The sequence below is a fragment of the Kogia breviceps genome, chromosome 9 (assembly GCF_026419965.1).
Source record: "Kogia breviceps isolate mKogBre1 chromosome 9, mKogBre1 haplotype 1, whole genome shotgun sequence".
Classification (NCBI taxonomy): Eukaryota; Metazoa; Chordata; class Mammalia; order Artiodactyla; family Physeteridae; genus Kogia; species Kogia breviceps.
Genome location: NC_081318.1, coordinates 69,293,369 through 69,313,627, shown reverse-complemented (window position 1 = coordinate 69,313,627; position 20,259 = coordinate 69,293,369). Strand labels below are relative to the sequence as shown.

Sequence of the window (20,259 nt, the reverse complement as noted above, 5' to 3'; positions counted from 1 at the left end):
ATTATGCTAAATGAATTAAGTCAGACAGAGAAGGACAAATATTTTATGACATTACTTATATGTGGAATCTAAAAAAAATCAAACTAGTGAATATAACAAAAAAGAAATAGACACAGAGATACAGAGAACAAACTAGTGGTTACCAGTGGGGAGAGGTAAGAGGGCAGGGACAGGATACAGGGGTAGAGGATTAAAAGGTAGAAACTACTATGTACAAAATACCTAAGCTACAAGGGTACATTGTACAGTGCAGGGAGTATAGCCAATATGTTATAATAACTATAAATGGAGTATAACCTTTAAAAAATTGTGAATCACTATATTGTTACATCGGACACATAAGTAATATCGTAAATCAACTATAACAAAAAAAATTTTTTTTAAAGTAAACAGGTGAAGAAAGGCTTACCATGCTAACACTCATGGATAACAGAGGTAGTCATTAATTTCAGAGTAGACTTCAGAGAAGGTAAAGTTACCAAGGATAAAGAAGGATTTATTTAAAGATATAGGATTCAATTCTCCAAGAAGATATAAAAATCCTTAATATTATGTGCCTAACAACAGAGCATCAAAATGCATGGGGTAAACCTGATAGAACTGCAAGCATAAATGGATAAATCCACTATTATTGTTGGAGACGTCTACACCCCTCTATTAAAAATGGACAGTTTCAGCAGGCAGAAAATCAGTGAGGACATAATTGAACTCAACACCATCAATCAATTGGATACAATAGACATTTGTCTACTATTTCATCCAACAATACTGGAATATATATTCCTTCCAAGTTGACATGGAATGTTAGTCAAGATTACATTCTGGGCCATAAAACACACCTTAATAACTTTCAAACAATAGAAGTCATACAATGTCTGCTCTTAGACCAAAATGGAATTAAACTAGAAATCAGTAACAGGAAAGTAGATGGAAAATCCCCAAACTCTTACAGATTAAATGATACATTTCTAAACACATGCATCAAAAAATAAATACCAAGAGAAATTTAAAAAATATTTTGAAATAAACACAAATGAAAACAACTCTTCAAAATTTGGAAATGTAGCAAAGTCAGTACTTGAAGAGAAATACATAGCATTGAGTGTGTATATTTAAAAAAAGAAATTTAATCAATAGTTTAACATTTCATATTAGCAAGTTAGAGCAAATTCCAAAGTAAGCAGAAGAAAAATAATAAAAATTAGAGCCAAATCAATGAAATGGAAAACAAAGTCAGATGAAATCAGTAGATAAAACTATAAGCTGGTTCATAAAATCAATAAAACATAAGAAAAGACACAAATAACTAATACCAAAAATGGAATAGGAGACATCTTTACAGAACCAGTAGACGTTTAAGGACAATAATGGAATATTATGAACAATTTTATGCCCTCAAATTCAACAACCTAGATGAAATGAACCAATTTCTTGAAAGACACAATCAGTGAACTCTCATAAGAGTACACAATATGAATAGGTCTATATCTATTAAAGAAATTGAATCAGGGCTTCCCTGGTGGCGCAGTGGTTGAGAGTCCACCTGCCGATGCAGGGGACACGGGTTCGTGACCCGGTCTGGAAAGATCCCACATGCTGCGGGTTGGCTGGGCCCGTGAGCCATGGTTGCTGAGCCTGCCCATCCGGAGCCTGTGCGCCGCAACGGGAGAGGCCACAACAGTGAGAGACCCGTGTACCGCAAAAAAAAAAAAAAAAAAAAAAGAAGAAGAAGAAGAAATTGAATCAATAGTTAATAATTTTCCAAAGTAACACCAAGCCCATATGGGTTCACTTGGAAATTCTAGCTATTGAGGAAGAAATGATAATACTGGACAATTTCTTATAGAAGATAGAAGCAGAGGGAGGATTTCCAAACTCATTCTGATGCTAGCCAAACCAAAACCCCGTCAAAGACGTTATAAGAAAACTACATACCAATATTTCATGAACATAGTGTGAAAATTATTAAACAGGATCAAACAGTGTATGTAAGGAATTATAGACTACACCAAAGTGGGATTTATCCCAGGTATTCAAGGCTGGTTGAACTTTACAAAATAAATTATTAGAATACATTACATCAGGATGAAGAGAAAAATCAAGTAATTATTTCAATAGATGCTGAAAAAGTATTTGATGAAATCCAGCACCCATTCATGATTAAAAGCTCTCAACAAAGTAGGAATAGAGGGGAACTTCTTCAACTTGATAAAGATTATCTACAAAAAGCCTACAGCTAACAGCATATACTTAATGATGAAAAACTAGAAGTTTTCCCACTAGGATCAGGAGAAAGAAAAGAATGTTCTCACCCTTTCTTTTTAACATCATATCATATTCCTCGTCAATAAAATAAGAAAATGAAACAAGTGTTCTGATTCATGAAGACGTAATAAAACTGTTTTTGCAGATGACATAATTGTGTAGAAAATCTGGAGGAATTGACAAAAAAATACCTCCTGGAATTAAGTCATTATAGAAAGTTTGCAGGATTCAGAGTTAATGTACAACTGTCCTTTGTGTTCCACCTGTTTGTTGCTGATATATAGGAATTTAAAATTAAAAACACAATTTATGTTAGTGCCCCCCAAATGAAATAGTTGTAAATCAAACAAAATATGTGTAAGGTCTATATAAGGAAAGCTCTAGAACTGTGACCAAAAAAACCAAACCCAAAGAACAAAAACCCAAAAAACAAAACACAAAAACCGAAGTAGAGAGAGATTCTATTCATGGATAGGGAGACTCAATATTATCAAGATGTCAGTTCTTCCCAATTTGATCTACATACTCAAAGCAATCCCAATAAAAAACTCAGCAGCTTTTTTTCATAGATGTTAATAAACTTATTTTGAAGTTTGTATGGAGAGACAAAATACCCAGGACAGCCCATAAAATTCTGAGGAACAAAGTTGGAAGACAGACACTACTTGACTTCAAGACTTGCTGTAAAGTTGTAGTAATCAAGTAGTCAGAATAGAGAGCCTAGAAATGGACCCACGTAAGTATAGTTAACTGATCTTTGACAAAGGCAGTACATTGGAGCAAAGATACTCTTTTCAAAAGTGATGTTAGAATAATTGGACATTTACATGCAAAAAAACCGAATCTAGACACAGACCTTATACCTTTCACAGAAATTAACTCAAAATAGATCATAGACCTAAATGATAAACACAAAACTATAAAACTCCTAGAATATAACATAGGAGAAAACCTAAATGATCTTGAGTACTGTGATAACTTTTTAGATACAATACAAGGGCATGATCTATGGAAGAAAGAAATGATGAGCTGTACTTCATTAAAATTAAAAACTTCTCTGTGAAAAACACTTTGAAGAGAATGAGAAGACAAGCCACAAATTGAGAGTGTGTATTTGCAAAAGACATGTGACAAAGGGCTCTTACTCAAAATATACAAGGAATTCTTAAAACTAAAAAAACCCCAAACTATTCAGTTAATGAAAGGGTAAAAGACACCTCATCAAAAAAGATAGATTGGGAATAAGCATATGAAAAGATGTTCCATATCATATGTCATTATGAAAATGCAAATTAAAATGAGATACCACTACACATTTATTAGAATGACCCAAATCCAGAACACTGACAATATCTAGTGTTGGTGATGATGTGGGGTAACAACATATTCTCAGCATATGATCCAGCAGTTGTACTTCTTTGTCTTTACTAAAATGAGTTGAAAACTTACATCCATACAAAAACCTACCCTTGAATATTTATACCAGCTTTTCTCATAGTTGCCAAAATTGGGAAGCAACCAAGATGTTCCTCAGTAGGTGTGTACACACATACACTGTGGTATATCCAGATAATGAAATATTATCTAGCGTTAAAAAATAATTCAAGACATGAAAGACATGGAGGCACTTTAAATATATATTACCAAGTGAAAGAGGCCAATATGAGCAGCCCACGTACTGTATGATTCCAGGTATATGACTTCCGGAGAAGGCAAAGCAATGGAGACAGGAAAAAGTTCATTGGTTGCCCGGGATTGCGAGAGGGAGGAGGATGAACAGGAGGAGGACAACGAATCTTAGTGCAGTGAAGATATTCTATATGTTACTATTGTGGTGGATACATACCATTATATGTCTGTGACAACACGTAAAATGTAAAAAACTTAAGAGTGAAACCTAATGTAAACTGTTGACTTCAGGTAGTATTGGTGTGTTTGTGTAGGTTCATTGATTTTACTGCTGTGGTGTAGGATTTTGTTAGGGAGACTGTGCATATGTGGGGATGGGGATAAATGGGAAATAGCTGCTCTTTCTGCTCAGTTTTGCTTTGAACCTAAAACTAAAAAACAAAGTCGGTTGAGAAACTTAGAATGAAAGAGTACATAGGAATTAAAATTCTATTGAGACTTCCAGTGTTTCTAAAAGTCCATATTCTGCCTTCAAACATGATATATAACTTTTTTGGGAGTATGGTTTTATAGTGGCAACCACTGCCTTCCGAATTATGAAGAAACCGTTCCATTGTTTTTCTGATTGACTGCTAAGTAGTCTTGTCCAATTTGGATTCCTACTTCTTTATAAGAGACTTTTTGTTGTTAATTGGATTTGGTGTATTTTCGTCTATTAGCTTCTATATTCCATAAGATTTTTAAAATTTGGGAACTCATTTCTTTATTACTGCAATTAAAAAAATTATTTGGTTGTTTGCTTCTCCTAGCCTTTTCTGGTCTTCTGATTTTTTAAAAAGTAGTTAATTAATTTATTTATGTTTGGTTGCATTGGGTCTTTGTTGCTGCTTGCGGACATTCTCTGGTTGTGGTGAGTGGGGGCTACTCTTTGCTGCAATGTGTGGGCTTCTCATTGCCGTGGCTTCTGTTGTTGCTGAGCACAGGCTCTAGGCATGTGGGCTTCAGTAGTTGTGGCATGTGGGCTCGGTAGGTGTGGCGCACAGGCTCAGTAGTTATGGCGCATAGGCTTAGTTCCTCTGTGGCATGTGGTGTCTTCCCAGACCAGGGATTGAACTCATGTCCCCTGCATTGGCAGGCGGGTTCTTTTTTTTTTTTTTTTTTTTGGCTTGCGGGCTCTAGAGCACAGGCTGAGTAGTTGTGGCGCAACTACCCCACAGCATGTGGGATCTTCCCAGACCAGGCTTTGAACCCATGTCCCCTGCTTTGGCAGGAGGATTCTTTTGTTTTTTTAAATTTTTAAATTAAATTTAATTTTTTAAATATATAGCAGGTTCTTATTAGTCATCAATTTTATATACATCAGTGTATACATGTCAATCCCAGTCACCCAATTCATCACACCACCATCCCCATCCCCCTGCGGCTTTCCCCCCTTGGTGTCCATACGTTTGTTCTCTACATCTGTGTCTCAACTTCTGCCCTGCAAACCAGTTCATCTGTACCATTTTTTTAGGTTCCACATACATGTGTTAATATATGATATTTGTTTTTCTCTTTCTGACTTACTTCACTCTGTATGACAGTCTCTAGATCCATCCACGTCTCAACAAATGACCCAGTTTCGTTTCTTTTTATGGCTGAGTAATATTCCATTGTATATATGTACCACAACTTCTTTATCCATTCATCTGTCGATGGGCATTTAGGTTGCTTCCATGACCTGGCTATTGTAAATAGTGCTACAATGAACATTGGGGTGCATGTGTCTTTTTGAATTATGGTTTTCTCTGGGTATATGCCCAGTAGTGGGATTGCTGGGTCATATGATAATTCTATGTTGAGTTTTCAAGGAACTTCCATACTGTTCTCCATAGTGGCCTTATCAATTTACATTCTCACCAGCAGTGCAAGAGGGTTCCCTTTTCTCCACACCCTCTCCGGTATTTGTTGTTTGTAGATTTTCTGATGATGCCCATTCTAACTGGTGTGAGGTGATACCTCATTGTAGTTTTCATTTGCATTTCTCTAATAATTAGTGATGTTGAGAAGCTTGTGCTTTTTAGTCATCTGTATGTCTTCTGTGGAGAAATGTCTGTTTATGTCTTCTGCCCATTTTTGGATTGGGTTGTTTGTTTCTTTATTATTGAGCTGTGTGAGCTGTTTATATATTTTGGAGATTAATCCTTTGTCCATTGATTCATTTGCAAATATTATCTCCCATTCTGAGGGTTGTCTTTTGGTCTTGTTTATGGTTTCCTTTGCTGTGCAAAAGCTTTTAAGTTTCATTAGGTCCCATTTGTTTATTTTTGTTTTTATTTCCAGTTTTCTAGGAGGTGGATCAAGAAAGATCTTGCTGTGATTTTTGTCAGAGAGTGTTCTTCCTATGTTTTCCTCTAAGAGTTTTATAGTGTCCGGTCTTACATTTAGGTCTCGAGTCCATTTTGAGTTTATTTTTGTGTATGGTGTTAGGGAGTGTTTTAATTTCATTCTTTTACATGTAGCTGTCCAGTTTTCCCAGCACCACTTATTGAGGAGACTATCTTTTCTCCATTGTATATCCTTGCCTCCTTTATCATAGATTAGTTGACTATAGGTGCGTGGGTTTATCTCTGGGCTTTCTATCTTGTTCCATTGATCTGTGTTTCCGTTTTTGAGACAGTACCATACTGTCTTGATTACTGTAGCTTTGTATTATAGTCTGAACTCAGGGAGTCTTATTCCTCCAGCTCTGTTTTCTTCCCTTAAGACTGCTTTGACTATTCAGGGTCTTTTGTGTTTCCATACAAATTTTAAGATTTTTTTATTCTAGTTCTGTAAAAAATGCCATTGGTAGTTTGATAGGGATTGCATTTAATCTGTAGATTGCTTTGGGTTGTATAGTCATTTTCACAATATTGATTCTTCCTATCCAAGAATATGGTATATCTCTCCATCTGTTGGTATCATCTTTAATTTCTTTCATCATTGTCTTATAGTTTTCTGCATACAGGTCTTTTGTCTCCCTAGGTAGGTTTTTTTCCTAGGTATTTTATTCTTTTTTTCACAGTGGTACATGGGAGTGTTTCCTTAATTTCTATTTCAGATTTTTCATCATTAATGTATAGGAATGCAAGAGATTTCTGTGCTGTAATGTATTCTAATAATTTTGTATCCTGTAAGTTTACCAAATTCATTGATCAGCTCTAGTAGTTTTCTGGTGGCATCTTTAGGATTCTCTATGTATAGTATCATGTCATCTGCAGTGACAGTTTTACTTCTTGTTTTCCAGTTTGTATTCCTTTTATTTCTTTTTCTTCTCTGATTGTCATGGCTAGGACTTCCGAAACTATGTTTAATAATAGTGGTGAGAGTGGACATCCTTGTCTTGTTCCTGATCTTAGAGGAAGTGCTTTCAGTTTTTCACCATTGAGAATGATGTTTGCTGAGGGTTTGTGGTGTATGGTCTCTATTATGTTGAGGTAGGTTCCCTCTATGCCCACTTTCTGGAGAGTTTTTTATCATAAATGGGTGTTGCATTTTGTTAAAAGCTTTTTCTGTATCTATTGAGATGATCCTATGGTGTTTATTCTTCAATTTGTTAATATGGTGTATCACATTGTTTGATTTCTGTATATTGAAGAATCCTTGCATTCCTGGAATAAACTCCACTTGATCATGGTGTATGATCCTTTTAATGTGCTGTTGGATTGTGTCTGCTAGTATTTTGTTGAGGATTTTTGCATCTACGTTCATCAGTGCTAATGGCCTGTAGTTTTCTTTCTTTGTGACGTCTTTGTCTGCTTTTGGTATCAGGGTGATGGTGGCCTCATAGAATGAGTTGGGAGTTTTGCTTCCTCTGCAATTTTTTGGAAGAGTTTGAGAAGGATGGGTGTTAGCTCTTCTCTAAATGTTTGATAGAATTCACTTTTGAAGCCATCTGGTCCTGTACTTTTGTTTGTTGGAAGATTTTTAATCACAGTTTCATTACTTGTGATTGGTCTGTTCATATTTTCTGTTTCTTCCTGGTTCAGTCTTGGAAGGTTATATCTTTCTAAGACTTTGTCCATTTCTTTCAGGTTGTCCATTTTATTGGCATAGAGTTGCTTGTAATAGTCTCTTAAGATGCTTTGTATTTCTGCAGTGTCTGTTGTACCTTCTTTTTCATTTCTAATTTTATTGATTTGAGTCCTCTCCCTCTTTTTCTTGATGAGTTTGGCTAGTGGTTTATCAATTTTGTTTATCTTCTCAAAGAACCAGCTTTTAGTTTTATTGATCTTTGCTATTGTTTTCTTTCTTTCTATTTCATTTTTTTCTGATCTGATCTTTATGATTTCTTTCCTTCTGCTAACTTTGGGTTTTGTTTGTTCTTCTTTATCTAGTTCGTTTAGGTGTAAGGTTAGATTGTTTATTTGAGATTTTTCTTGCTTTTTGAGATAGGCTTGTATAGCTATAAACTTCTCTCTCAGAACTGCTTTTGCTCCATAAGTTTTGGGTTGTCGTGTTTTCATTGTCATTTGTTCCTAGGTATTTTTTGATTTCCTCATTGATTTCTTCAGTGGTCTCTTGGTTATTTAGTAACGTTTTGTTCAGCCTCCATTTGTTTTGTTTTTTACGTTTTTTCCCCTGTAATTCATTTCTAATCTCATAGTGTTGTGGTCAGAAAAGATGCTTGATATGATTTTAGTGTTCTTAAATTTACTGAGGCTTCATTTGTGACCCAAGATGTGATCTCTCCTGGAGAATGTTCTGTGTGCACTTGAGAAGAAAGTGTTATCTGCTGCTTTTGGATATGGCATGTCCTATAAATATCAATTAAATCTATCTGGTCTGTTGTGTGATTTAATACTTCTGTGTCATTTATTTTCATTTTGGATGATCTGTTCTTTGGTGTGAGTGACGTATTAAAGTCCCCACTATTACTGTGTTACTTTTGATTTCCTGTTTTATAGCTGTTAACAGTTGCCTTATGTATTGAGGTGCTCTTTGGTTGGGTGCATATATATTTATAATTGTTATATCTTCTTCTTGGATTGATCCCTTGATCATTATGTAGTGTCCTTCCTTGTCTCTTGTAACATTCTTTATTTCAAAGTCTATTTTATCTGATATGAAAATTGCTACTCCAGCTTTCTTTTGATTTCCATTGGCATGGAATATCTTTTTCCATCCCCTCACTTTCAGTCTGTATGTGTTCCTAGGTCTGAAGTGTGTCTCTTGTAGATAGCATATAGATGGGTCTTGTTTTTGTATCCATTCAACCAGCCTGTGTCTTTTGGTTGGAGCATTTAATCCATTCACGTTTAAGGTAATTATCGATATGTATGTTCCTATGACCATTTTCTTAATTGTTTTGGGTTTGTTTTTGTAGGTCCTTTTCTTCTCTTGTGTTTCCCACTTAGAGAAGTTCCTTTAGCATTTTTTGTAGAGCTGGTTTGGTGTTGCTGAATTCTCTTGGCTTTTGCTTGTCTGTAAAGCTTTTGATTTCTCTGTCGAATCTGAATGAGATCCTTGTTGGGTAGAGCAATCTTGGTTGTAGGTTCTTTCTTTTCATCACTTTAAATATGTCATGCCACTCCCTTCTGGCTTGTAGAGTTTCTGCTGAGAAATCAGCTGTTAACCTTATGAGAGTTCCCTTGTATGTTATTTGTCATTTTTCCCTTGCTGCTTTCAATAATTTTTCTTTGCCTTCAATTTTTTCCAATTTGATTACTATGTGTCTCGGGTTGTTTCTCCTTCGACTTATCTTCTATGGGACTCGCTGTGCTTCCTGGACTTGGGTGGCTCTTTCCTTTCCTATGTTGGGAAGTTTTCAACTGTAATCTCTTCATATATTTTCTCTGGTCCTTTCTGTCTCTCTTCGCCTTCTGGGACCCCTGTAATGCGAATGTTGTTGCGTTTAATGTTGTCCCAGAGGTCTCTTAGGCTGTCTTCATTTCTTTTCATTCTTTTTTCTTTATTCTGTTCCACAGCAGTGAATTCCACCATTCTGTCTTCCAGGTCACTTATCCATTCTTCTGCCTCAGTTATTCTGCAATTGATTCCTTCTAGTGTAGTTTTCATTTCATTTATTGTATTGTTCATCTCCGTTTGTCTGTTCTTTAATTCTAGGTCCTTGTTAAACATTTCTTGCATCTTCTCGATCTTTGCCTCCATTCTTTATCCGAGGTCCTGGATCATGTTCACTATCATTATTCTGAATTCTTTTTCTGGAAGGTTGCCTATCTCCACTTCATTTAGTTGTTTTTCTGGGGTTTTATCTTGTTCCTTCATCTGGCACGTAGCCCTGTGCCTTTTCATCTCGTCTGTCTTTCTGTGAATGTGGTTTTTGTTCCACAGGCTGCAGGATTGTAGTTCTTCTTGCTTCTGTTCTCTGCCCTCTGGTGGATGAGGCTATCTAAGAGTCTTGTGTAAGTTTCCTTGGCAGGCGGTTTCTTAACCAATGTGCCACCAGGGAAGTCCCTGATTTTTTATTGTTATTTTTTAAACATATTGGACTTTGTGGTTGAGTCATCTATTGTCTTTTTCTGTTTTCCACCCTTCTAAATATTATCCTCTTAAATATTATCCATATTTTATGAGTATAGACACTATCATTCTGGGGTTATTAAGTCTTTATTAACTGTATAGTTTCTAGTTCCTACAAAATACTTTATTTTTTGCCTTTTTCACCTTATCTTTCATTTTAGTTTTACCTTGGGTTTCAGTTAAATCTGTTTTTTTTTCTCATGTGTATGTTGGAGACTGTTTGGAATTGGTGGATTTAATAAGTGGGGCTGTTGATGGTGAGGTTCACTGTAAGGTGACTGGGGTCGGCAGTGTATGTGGGGAACTCTGACCATAGTGTGCTATAAGGGCTTCTGCCTGAGGAGAACATTGTTAACACTGTTTTGGGCTCCAAGTTTTGGGAGGCAGAGAGTTCTCTGCACCTATGTATTTGTGTGTTTTTCATGTGATCAGTGATAGCACTATGGCCCCCATGCTGGATAATGTCGATACTTTGTGTAGTTACACATTAATTAACTTACTTGATTAAAATCTACCATCTTGCTGGGTGCTTTATTTTTGTTCCTTTTCTTTTTTTCTGCCTGCCTTTGTATTAATTTCTCATATTATGATTCCCTCTTATCACTGTTGACTTTTTACTATAAAGCATTTGTTTAGTGATTACCTTGAGTTTAAAATCACAGTCACTCTGAAATACTATTACACCTCTTCATGAGCACCCAGTAACAGGTTGCTGATGAAGACCCTGCAGGTGGGTATAAACTCCTGTTGTGGCTCTGATTCCCAGAGGTTCTACATTCTCCTAGTTTCCTCCACTCAGTATTTAACAGTTTGTTGGAAATTTTAGGTGATTTCTTCTTACCTGCCTGTATGGCACTCTCTCCCTTTTTGGTGGAGGCATGCCTTTTCTTAGATTTAGGGCTACTTGGTAATCCTGTGACCTCAGCTCTGATGTTCTGAGAAAAAGTTCTGCTTTTTTAGTTTGTCTGATTATTTCTTTTGTACTGAAATGAGCATCATTTTTGTCAGCTTTCCATATCCTAGGCAGAAGTACAAATCTTCATCCATGTTCTTAAGAAAAGCATTCAGAATTTAATTTGTTATTAAGCATGCTTTTTTTTTTTTTTAGCTAACTGTAGAAGCAAGGTTTAATGCAAAAAAACCCTGTAAATAGTTGTAATATTAATCTATACAGTGACTAACAGCTTCAGACTATTTCTGCCAAGATGCCTCAGTATCTGTTTCTAGTATATATTTCATAAGTACTTGTTCCATCATTTTCCTTGTTTCCTGTTGGCTCTGTCAGTAGGAATCCTGAAGACTTCATGCAGTTTGTAAGCTGTTGTCATCTTGGCTGTTACGTCACGTGAATGGCAGGAGCACAACATCAAGTAATTCTCATCCCTGAGATACAAAGGAAGTAGCTGTTCCTGTGGGTTCCTCTTAGTATGCACTTTGTAGGCGCTTTTATGGCTGTCCATGAATGTGTTCAATATCTTGCATCTGGAAAGAGGCAGGAAAAGGGTTATTGCTAGTCATCTTTGGGATTTAACCATGTGTTAGGAGAGAACTCTTTTTTTTTTTTTTACTGTAGGTTGATCTCACTTGCATACTACTAGATGAGCCTGTGCAGACATTGCAAGTAGAAGGCACGGTGACAAACCCACAGCCAGCATTGTTCTCAATGGTGAAAAACTGAAACCATTTCCACTAAGATCAGGAACAAGACAAGGTTGCCCACTCTCACCACTCTTATTCAACCTAGTTTTGGAAGTTCTAGCCACAGCAATCAGAGAAAATAAAGAAATAAAAGGAATCCAAATAGGAAAAGAAGAAGTAAAGCTGTCACTGTTTGCAGATGACATGATACTATACATAGAGAATACTAAGGATGCTACCAGAAAACTACTAGAACTAGTCAATGAATTTGGTAAAGTAACAGGATACAAAATTAATGCACAGAAATCTCTTGCATTCTTATACACTAACGATGAAAAATCTGAGAGGGAAATTAAGAAAACACTCCCATTTACCATTGCAACAAAAAGAATAAAATATCTAGGAATAAACCTACCTAAGGAGACAAAAGACTTGTATGCAGAAAACTATAAGACACTGATGAAAGAAATTCAAGATGATACAAATAGGTGGAGAAATAGACCATGTTCTTGGATTGGAAGAATCAACATTGTGAAAATGACTCTACTACCCAAAGCAATCTCCAGAGTCAATGCAATCCCTATCAAATTACCACTGGCATTTTTTACAGAACTAGAACAAAAAATTTCACAATTTGTATGGAAACACAAAAGACCCCGAATAGCCAAAGCAATCTTGAGAACGAAAAATGGAGCTGGAGGAATCAGGCTCCCTGACTTCAGACTACACTACAAGGCCACAGTAATCAAGACAGTACGGTACTGGCACAAAAACAGAAATATAGATCAATGGAACAGGATAGAAAGCCCAGAGATAAACCCACACACATATGGTCACCTTATCTTTGATAAAGGAGGGAAGGATATACAGTGGAGAAAAGACAGCCTCTTCAATAAGTGGTGCTGGGAAAACTGGACAGCTACCTGTAGAAGTATGAAATTAGAACACTCCCTAACACCACACACAAAAATAAACTCAAAATGGGTTAAAGACCTAAATGTAAGGCCAGACACTATCAAACTCTTAGAGGAAAACATAGGCAGAACACTTTGACCCATCTCCTAGAGAAATGGAAATAAAAACAAAAATAAACAAATGGGACCTAATGAAACTTAAAAGCTTTTGCACAGCAAAGGATACCATAAATAAGACCAAAAGACAACCCTCAGAATGGGAGAAAATAGTTGCAAATGAAGCAACTAACAAAGGATTAATCTCCAAAATTTATAAGCAACTCATGCAGCTCAGTAACAAGAAAACAAACAACCCAATCCAAAAATGGGCAGAAGACCTAAATAGACATTTCTCCAAAGAAGAGATACAGATTGCCAACAAACACATGAAAGAATGCTCAACATCATTAATCATTAGAGAAATGCAAATCAAAACTACAATGAGACATCATCTCACACCAGTCAGAATGGCCATCATCAAAAAATCTAGAAACAATAAATGGAGAGGGTGTGGAGAAAAGGGAACACTCTTGCACTGCTGGTGGGAATGTAAATGGATACAGCCACTATGGAGAACAGTATGGAGGTTCCTTAAAAAACTACAAATAGAACTACCATATGACCCTGCAATCCCACTACTAGGCATATACCCTGAGAAAACCATAATTCAAAAAGAGTCATGTACCAAAATGTTTATTGCAGCTCTATTTACGATAGCCAGGACATGGAAGCAACCTAAGTGCCCATCAACAGATGAATGGATAAAGAAGATGTGGCACATATATACAATGGAATATTACTCAGCCATAAAAAGAAATGAAACAGTTATTTGTAATGAGGTGGATAGACCTGGAGTCTGTCATACAGAGTGAAGTAAGTCAGAAGGAGAAAAACAAATACCGAATGCTAACACATATATATGGAATCTAAGAAAAAAAATGTCATGAAGAGATTAGTGGTAGGACTGGAATAAAACACAGACCTACTAGAGCATGGACTTGAGGATATGGGGAGGGGGAAGGGTAAGCTGTGACGATGTGAGAAAGCGGCAGGGACATATACACACTACCAAAAGTAAATTAGATAGCTAGTGGGAAGCTGCTGCATAGCACAGGGAGTTCACCTCTGTGCTTTGTGACCACCTAGAGGGGTGGGATAGGGAGGGTAGGAGGGAGGGGGACGCAAGAGGGAAGAGATATGGGAACATATGTATATGTATAACTGATTCACTTTGTTGTAAAGCAGAAACTAACACACCATTGTAAAACAGTTATACTCCAATAAAGATGTTTAAAAAAAATTAAAAAAAAATAATACTGTATTAAAGATGAAAATGTTTAATAAATGTCATGTTATGTAGTATATCAGTATAGAAAGTTTAAGCTGAGACTGTTCTGATTAATTTGGGACTCTGGGTAAACTTGATGGTTATATTTTCTTGTACATTAACTTCATAAATCATTAAAATTTGGCATTTCATAACCCCCAGTACAATAAAGATTGGCAAAGGGTGCTAAATGTCATATTCGTGTTTGCTTCCTTCCTGCAGTCTGTCTTATATGGAAATGCTCTTTGTAAAATGCAAATCCAGCAGATGTCTGCAACGTCTGTATCTTTGTTTGGCACTTTTTGCCTGAAGGTTATCCCTATGCTTGAGTTTTATTCAGTCTTTGGAATGAGATCAGAGAACATTTCCTCTGATGGGCCTTCCCTGGTACCCTCATATAGAATTAAGTTTTTTATCTCCTGGTCTACTTATAAATATTCCTCTATTGCTCCATATCACATTCTGTTTTAAAATATTTGTTGTGGATCAACCTCCCCCTCTAGACTTGAGTTCCTTGAGGACACAAAACATGTTTCATTTGTCTTTATATTCTGGTCCTTAATACAAACCTTGGACTTGATAAGTACTTAGTGACTGTTATTCAGCTGAATTATATTGTGTTGGTCATTTTGATGGTTCTGCTTAAAATGCTAAAAAATGTTACTTATATTTTACTAAAATCTAATGGGCATTTACATTTTTTTCTTATAATGAAAGACTGAGATATTTCCATGTTCAGAATCAAAATATATCCTCTAAAAAGTATATATTGATATTTAAAATACCAATTAATAAGAAAGCATAAATATGAGATAAGGGGTTTGGAGTTTTATGGATACCTATGTTTGTTAAATCAAGTCTGATACGGTAATCCTCAGTCATACCTTGAGGCATTTCACAAATGTGTTTGGAAATGTAGTTTTTGAGCAAAGGAAATAAAATATTATATTTATCTGACACCTGAAACTATTCAGGAAGTTAAAAACTCTTATGATTGCAACATTACTGCTTTCTATTTGTTTCATTTGGCTTTTAGGGCATGGGGAGGATTAATCTACCTGATTAATCAGTAGCTAATTAAAGAGTTTGCAAATTTTCTAGGCTCTTTTCTATGTACAGTTGATTATGAAATTAAAAGATTAGTTTATTTAAAATTATATTTCAACTTGTTAATTCTTTTTTCTTCTACACAGTGTAGTGACTATGACTTGGAATTTGGAACTGAGTGTTTGCATTTGGCTCTAAAATACTGTCACATCAAAGCTAAACTTATAGAAGGATCTCCTGACCTCTGGAAGGTAAGGGAGTTGGTAATTTGTTCTGTGTTGGTGTGTCATTCCTGAAGACGTATTTTCTACAAGTACAGACAATTTCCAGGTTCTTTAGAAGATAGAGAAGTATAAAAATATTTGGTTTCATATTGAAACAGTATTTCCAGGAATAAAGGTGTGTGTGTATATGCATACATAAAAGGCATTGAGTCTCACTAGGTTTTCTGAACCATCAAATATGGTATCATTTCTATTGCTCAGTTGCAAGAAAAATTCACGCTGGGATAATTTATTCAAACAAATTCCATTTTAACCAATAAGATTGTTTTATTCACAATTTTTTTGTGTGTTCTTTACATATAATCTTTTACTCTGTAGCCTTACCTTCAACTGGATTGAGAGTGCAACTCTGCTTCCCCAAATAACATTTCCTCACAGGCCTTGGGGTGGTAGCTCCAACTTAACTGGGTTGAAACACATATCTGCCAGTTTTGACCCAGTGGGGTTGGTGGCTAGAACCACTCACCTCCTCCTAAGAGGAATTGTGCTCTTTCCTTTAGTAAGGTTTGACTGTCTTTATGGCAGACTTCTTTCTTTAGGAGGAATGAAGTGGTTGTTGCACTATCATAGTTCAGTTTCCTGTTGCGGCAGGAGTGCTTTACAGCGTGACTCTCCTGTGTTTGATTGGGTAGAAATATGTTGAATTGAACAGTGTATTCTGAAATAGAATTGTAGGGTCATGTCATAGTTTTGAGTAAGTATTGCTGCTTTTGAAATGTTGAATGAAATCTTTATAAAGCATCCAACTAAATCTCGTTAGTAAACATTCATCCTAATTCTGAGATTATATGAATCTAAAAGCATATTTCCTCATTGACATAAAAGCAAAACAAAAAGCCCTATGTGTTGATTAGGTATTTTGTAAGTCACGTGGTGGGCCTTGCTGCATGCTAAGATTTTCTCATACATACTTAAATTGTTCTAAGATTACAAAATATTGACATGCCTGAATTATTGCCTGGTGGAGTAAATTAATGCAGTCTTATTGCTCTTTTAAGAGTATCCGAATATCATCAACCCAGAGGCAAACATTTTATTCATTTTGTTTATCCTTTTCTATATATGGCTCAGATGGTGATATACATATGAATTGGGAGGATTTTGGTAGTAACCAATTAGGTATTTTGTTAAAGATCCTGACCCACGTCACCATAGACCTGCTAGACTTAATTTGCAGGCTATGTTGAGAAAAAAAAAAAAAAAAGGAAAAAACTCAAGACATTTTATTGCTACTAACATGTCAGCACTCTCTGGCCTCATTGCTGATGTTTTAGGCTGTGTGAGTATCTACTTCTTGTGGGTATTCTGAGCCTTCTTTAAACTTGTAAAGTACCCTCAGGTCTGCAGGTAAAAGGAAAGCAGCACACTGCTCTTCTTTGAAGTTTGCACTCTGTCTTCACAAATGTATTTCAGTGTTTTTGAGTGAAATCTCAAATTGCACTGCTTCTACCAGCAGTGCAGTATCACAGTTTTAGTCCTTACATCTTGGTGCTCTGCTTCCCTTTTATGTGCAACAAATGTCAGGGAACTGAACTGTGGTTGGCCTTTCCAAGTGCTTCTATTCATTCTCCTCCTGAGTCATTTCATAATGCTGCTGTGGGTTGAATTGCGTCCTGCCACAGAAGATACGTTCAAGTCCTAGCCCCTGGCACTTGTGAATAAACACTCTTATTTGAAAAGAGTGTTTGCAGATATAATCAAGTTAAGATGAGGTCAGACTGTTAAAGAGGCGGCCCTAAATAGGATCTGTAAGAATAGGAGAAAAGATTCACATACAGATAGGTGGAGAATGCCAATGACAATAGAGATAGAAATTGGAGTGATGCATCGACAAGCAAAGGAAAGTGAGGGATCGCTGGCAACCCCAGGAAACTAGGAAGAGATGGGGAAGGATTCTTCTCTAAAGCCTTCGGAGTGGGCAGTGGCCCTGCTGATACCTAGATTTCACACTTCTAGCCTCCAGTACTGTGAGAGGATATGTTCCTCTTTCACGCCATCCAGTTTGTTGTACATTGTTATGTCAGCCCTAGGAAACTAATACACATGCCAAAGGGTGATATCCTTTTAGGCCCAGAGGGATCATTTTCTTAGTATCACTTTCCGAACTGGGCCGGAGTGGGGAATCCCTGCTCTTAGAATGTTTGAATAAAGATGTACCTTACCAGGATCTTGGATTCTAAAAGGGCATGTAATGCAGTGAATTGGGCAAAAAGTCCTTCAAATTGCAGTTTTGAGGTCTTTTTAAGGGGTCAAATTTCTTCTGTGATTGAGGGAAGTTATTTTGAGTGCAAATGATGTAGTTGTTTCAGGTTCCCTATTTCCCTCTTCTGCCTCCTGTCTCATCATCCTCTACCTTTAAAAAATATTTTTGATATTTACTGGCTGCTCATTTAGCCCTGTTTAGCTTTTTGATGATACTGTATGAGTTGTGTTTAGTATAAGCTTTTAGCTTAATTCTATGGTTTTATTTTGCATGGATAAAGAGTATTACCATTGCTTTAAACCAAAGCAATGGAATCTACACATTGAAGTAAGTGTTCTAATTCAATACTAATTCCAACTATGCTACAACTTTTTACAACTCAGAGTTGAAAGAAGATTTAGTACAATTATGCTAAAACTGGCATTGAACTTGGATGGCAGGCCAAATACCTGGAACATGATTCAGAAATCTGACACAGTGAAGAGTGCACAGTGAAGAGAGTGCACATTTCAAGAGAATTTTCACTACCACAAAACAATAAGGAAAGGAGGATTCTGAAATACAGAGCCAGGACACTTTCCCCTACCCCTCAGAAAGTGAGGGAGTTCACCCCTGGTGCTGGGAAGAATGACTAGAAATTTCTCATGACTACATGTAGGACTGTTATTTCATCTCCTGCCAGAAATCCCAGGAGGCCTATTATTTTATATTTTAAATTCTTTTTTTAAAAAACAGAAGTAAATGCAAAAAGTCGGCATTCACATTTGAGGCCAACATTCCTGCAGTAGCTCCTCTGGGTTTAGAGGAAACATCAATTTTTTCACATCACCATTCAGGGTAGAGGACATCCTTGTGAATGAGCCAACCCCCTTCTTCTCCCTCCTTTCCCTCCCTAAGAGCGACCAACCACAGAAGAATATAGGACTGACTCCTGAGAATAGGGGTTGGCTCTTAAGCTCTGCCTGAGTGGTTGTGCCTAGCCAGCCCTTACTGAACATACTCTTATTTTAGTGAAGTTTCATCTAGTCTATGTAAGAGGAGACTACATTTAGTCTCCATTCCTTTAATTTATAGTTGTACCATATTTTTGTCCCAATATAAGGAGTTTGTCACTTACTATACTACAAAGACTTAATTGAACAGACTTCTTGTTTCTAAGTGTTAGAACTGTCTTCAAGGCATAAAAGATTCATAATAAGTTATTGAAGAAATTTAACTGTATTCCATTGTCTGAAAATGCTTCTTTAGAAGGCATTGATGTGTCATCACAACATTATTGAAATGACTGACTTTTGAGGATTTCTTTTGATGGGAATTACTTGTTTTAGATTCAAGTGTTCTAGCATCTTGGTTAAAAACAAAAGAAAATAGTCTCACTTTTTGCTTTTTAACCTCAAAAATACAATGTGGTGAATTTGTGTCTTTTTAGAGGTTTTCATCTAGTTATCCAGTCTAGAGGAAAGAACATTTTCTAGATAGACATAATTGATGAACTGGAAATCAATATAATATCCCCATCCAAATCTAAATTTGTATCTGTCTTCGAAATTTAAGATTTTCTGGCTTTATTCTACTTATTGGAGTACATACTCATTTTCTTATGAGGTGAAAGATGGAAGAACATTAAGTGTACTCTGATTTATGTAAGATGGTGGCCAACTGGACTTGGCTCTGAGAAGTCTCTTTAATTCACCATATTGTCAACGCAGAGCAAGACAAAGCAGGTATAATAGCGTCCTGTGGAACTCACCTTGAGGTAGCTGAGAGTGCTTTGGCCTAGGAGTTAAAGGCAACTATCTCTGTGGCTCTCAGATTCAGGTTTCTCTTCCACTGAATATAAATATTTTTAAAGCTAAATACTTAGATGAAATATTGCACAGAAGCACAGTGAAACAAAACAGGCAAAAACTGAGTTAAACTAGGTGAGTAGCAGATGTGGGGCTCTGAGCGTCAGCTGCACAGAGCTTCCACACTGGTCTTCCGGTGGCCCCTGAGCTCTAAGGAGCACAGTGTGAAAACCAGTGAATCAGAGGATTGAGGCTCTTCTATCACTACGGCTGATTTTTTTTTTTTTTTAAAGTAACTGTTTTCCATATTGAGGTATTAAGCAAGGTCAAAGAAAACCTGCAGATCATACTTACAGAAGAAAATCAATCTCAAAACTGATTATTAAACTTTTCATAAAATTAAAAATAAAGAAAGGACAATCCATATTACTGTAAAAGCTTGACAGAAAAACAGTCATCAATTCAGAATTAAAACATTTTCAGTACTCTTCCCTTTGAAATATGGCAGCTGTTTTATTTAGAAAAACAGAAGGCTGTTTTTCAACCCAGTACTTTATAAGTTTGTCAGAAATATTTTGTAGTTTATTTTCCTTAAGTCAGTGTTTGTTGAGAATTATAGTTG

General features: G+C 36.2%; 1 protein-coding gene across 4 annotated transcripts in view; it reads left to right on the top strand.

The window, feature by feature from the left end:
* CRPPA (CDP-L-ribitol pyrophosphorylase A) overlaps positions 1–20,259 on the top strand; it is a 327,279-nt gene that overhangs the window by 97,783 nt on the left and 209,237 nt on the right. For all 4 annotated transcript variants that reach the window (XM_059074968.2, XM_067042599.1, XM_067042597.1 and 1 more), the window contains exon 4: positions 15,510–15,614. In XM_059074968.2, the coding sequence (XP_058930951.1) occupies positions 15,510–15,614 (105 nt within the window). The remainder of the gene's footprint in view (positions 1–15,509; positions 15,615–20,259) is intronic.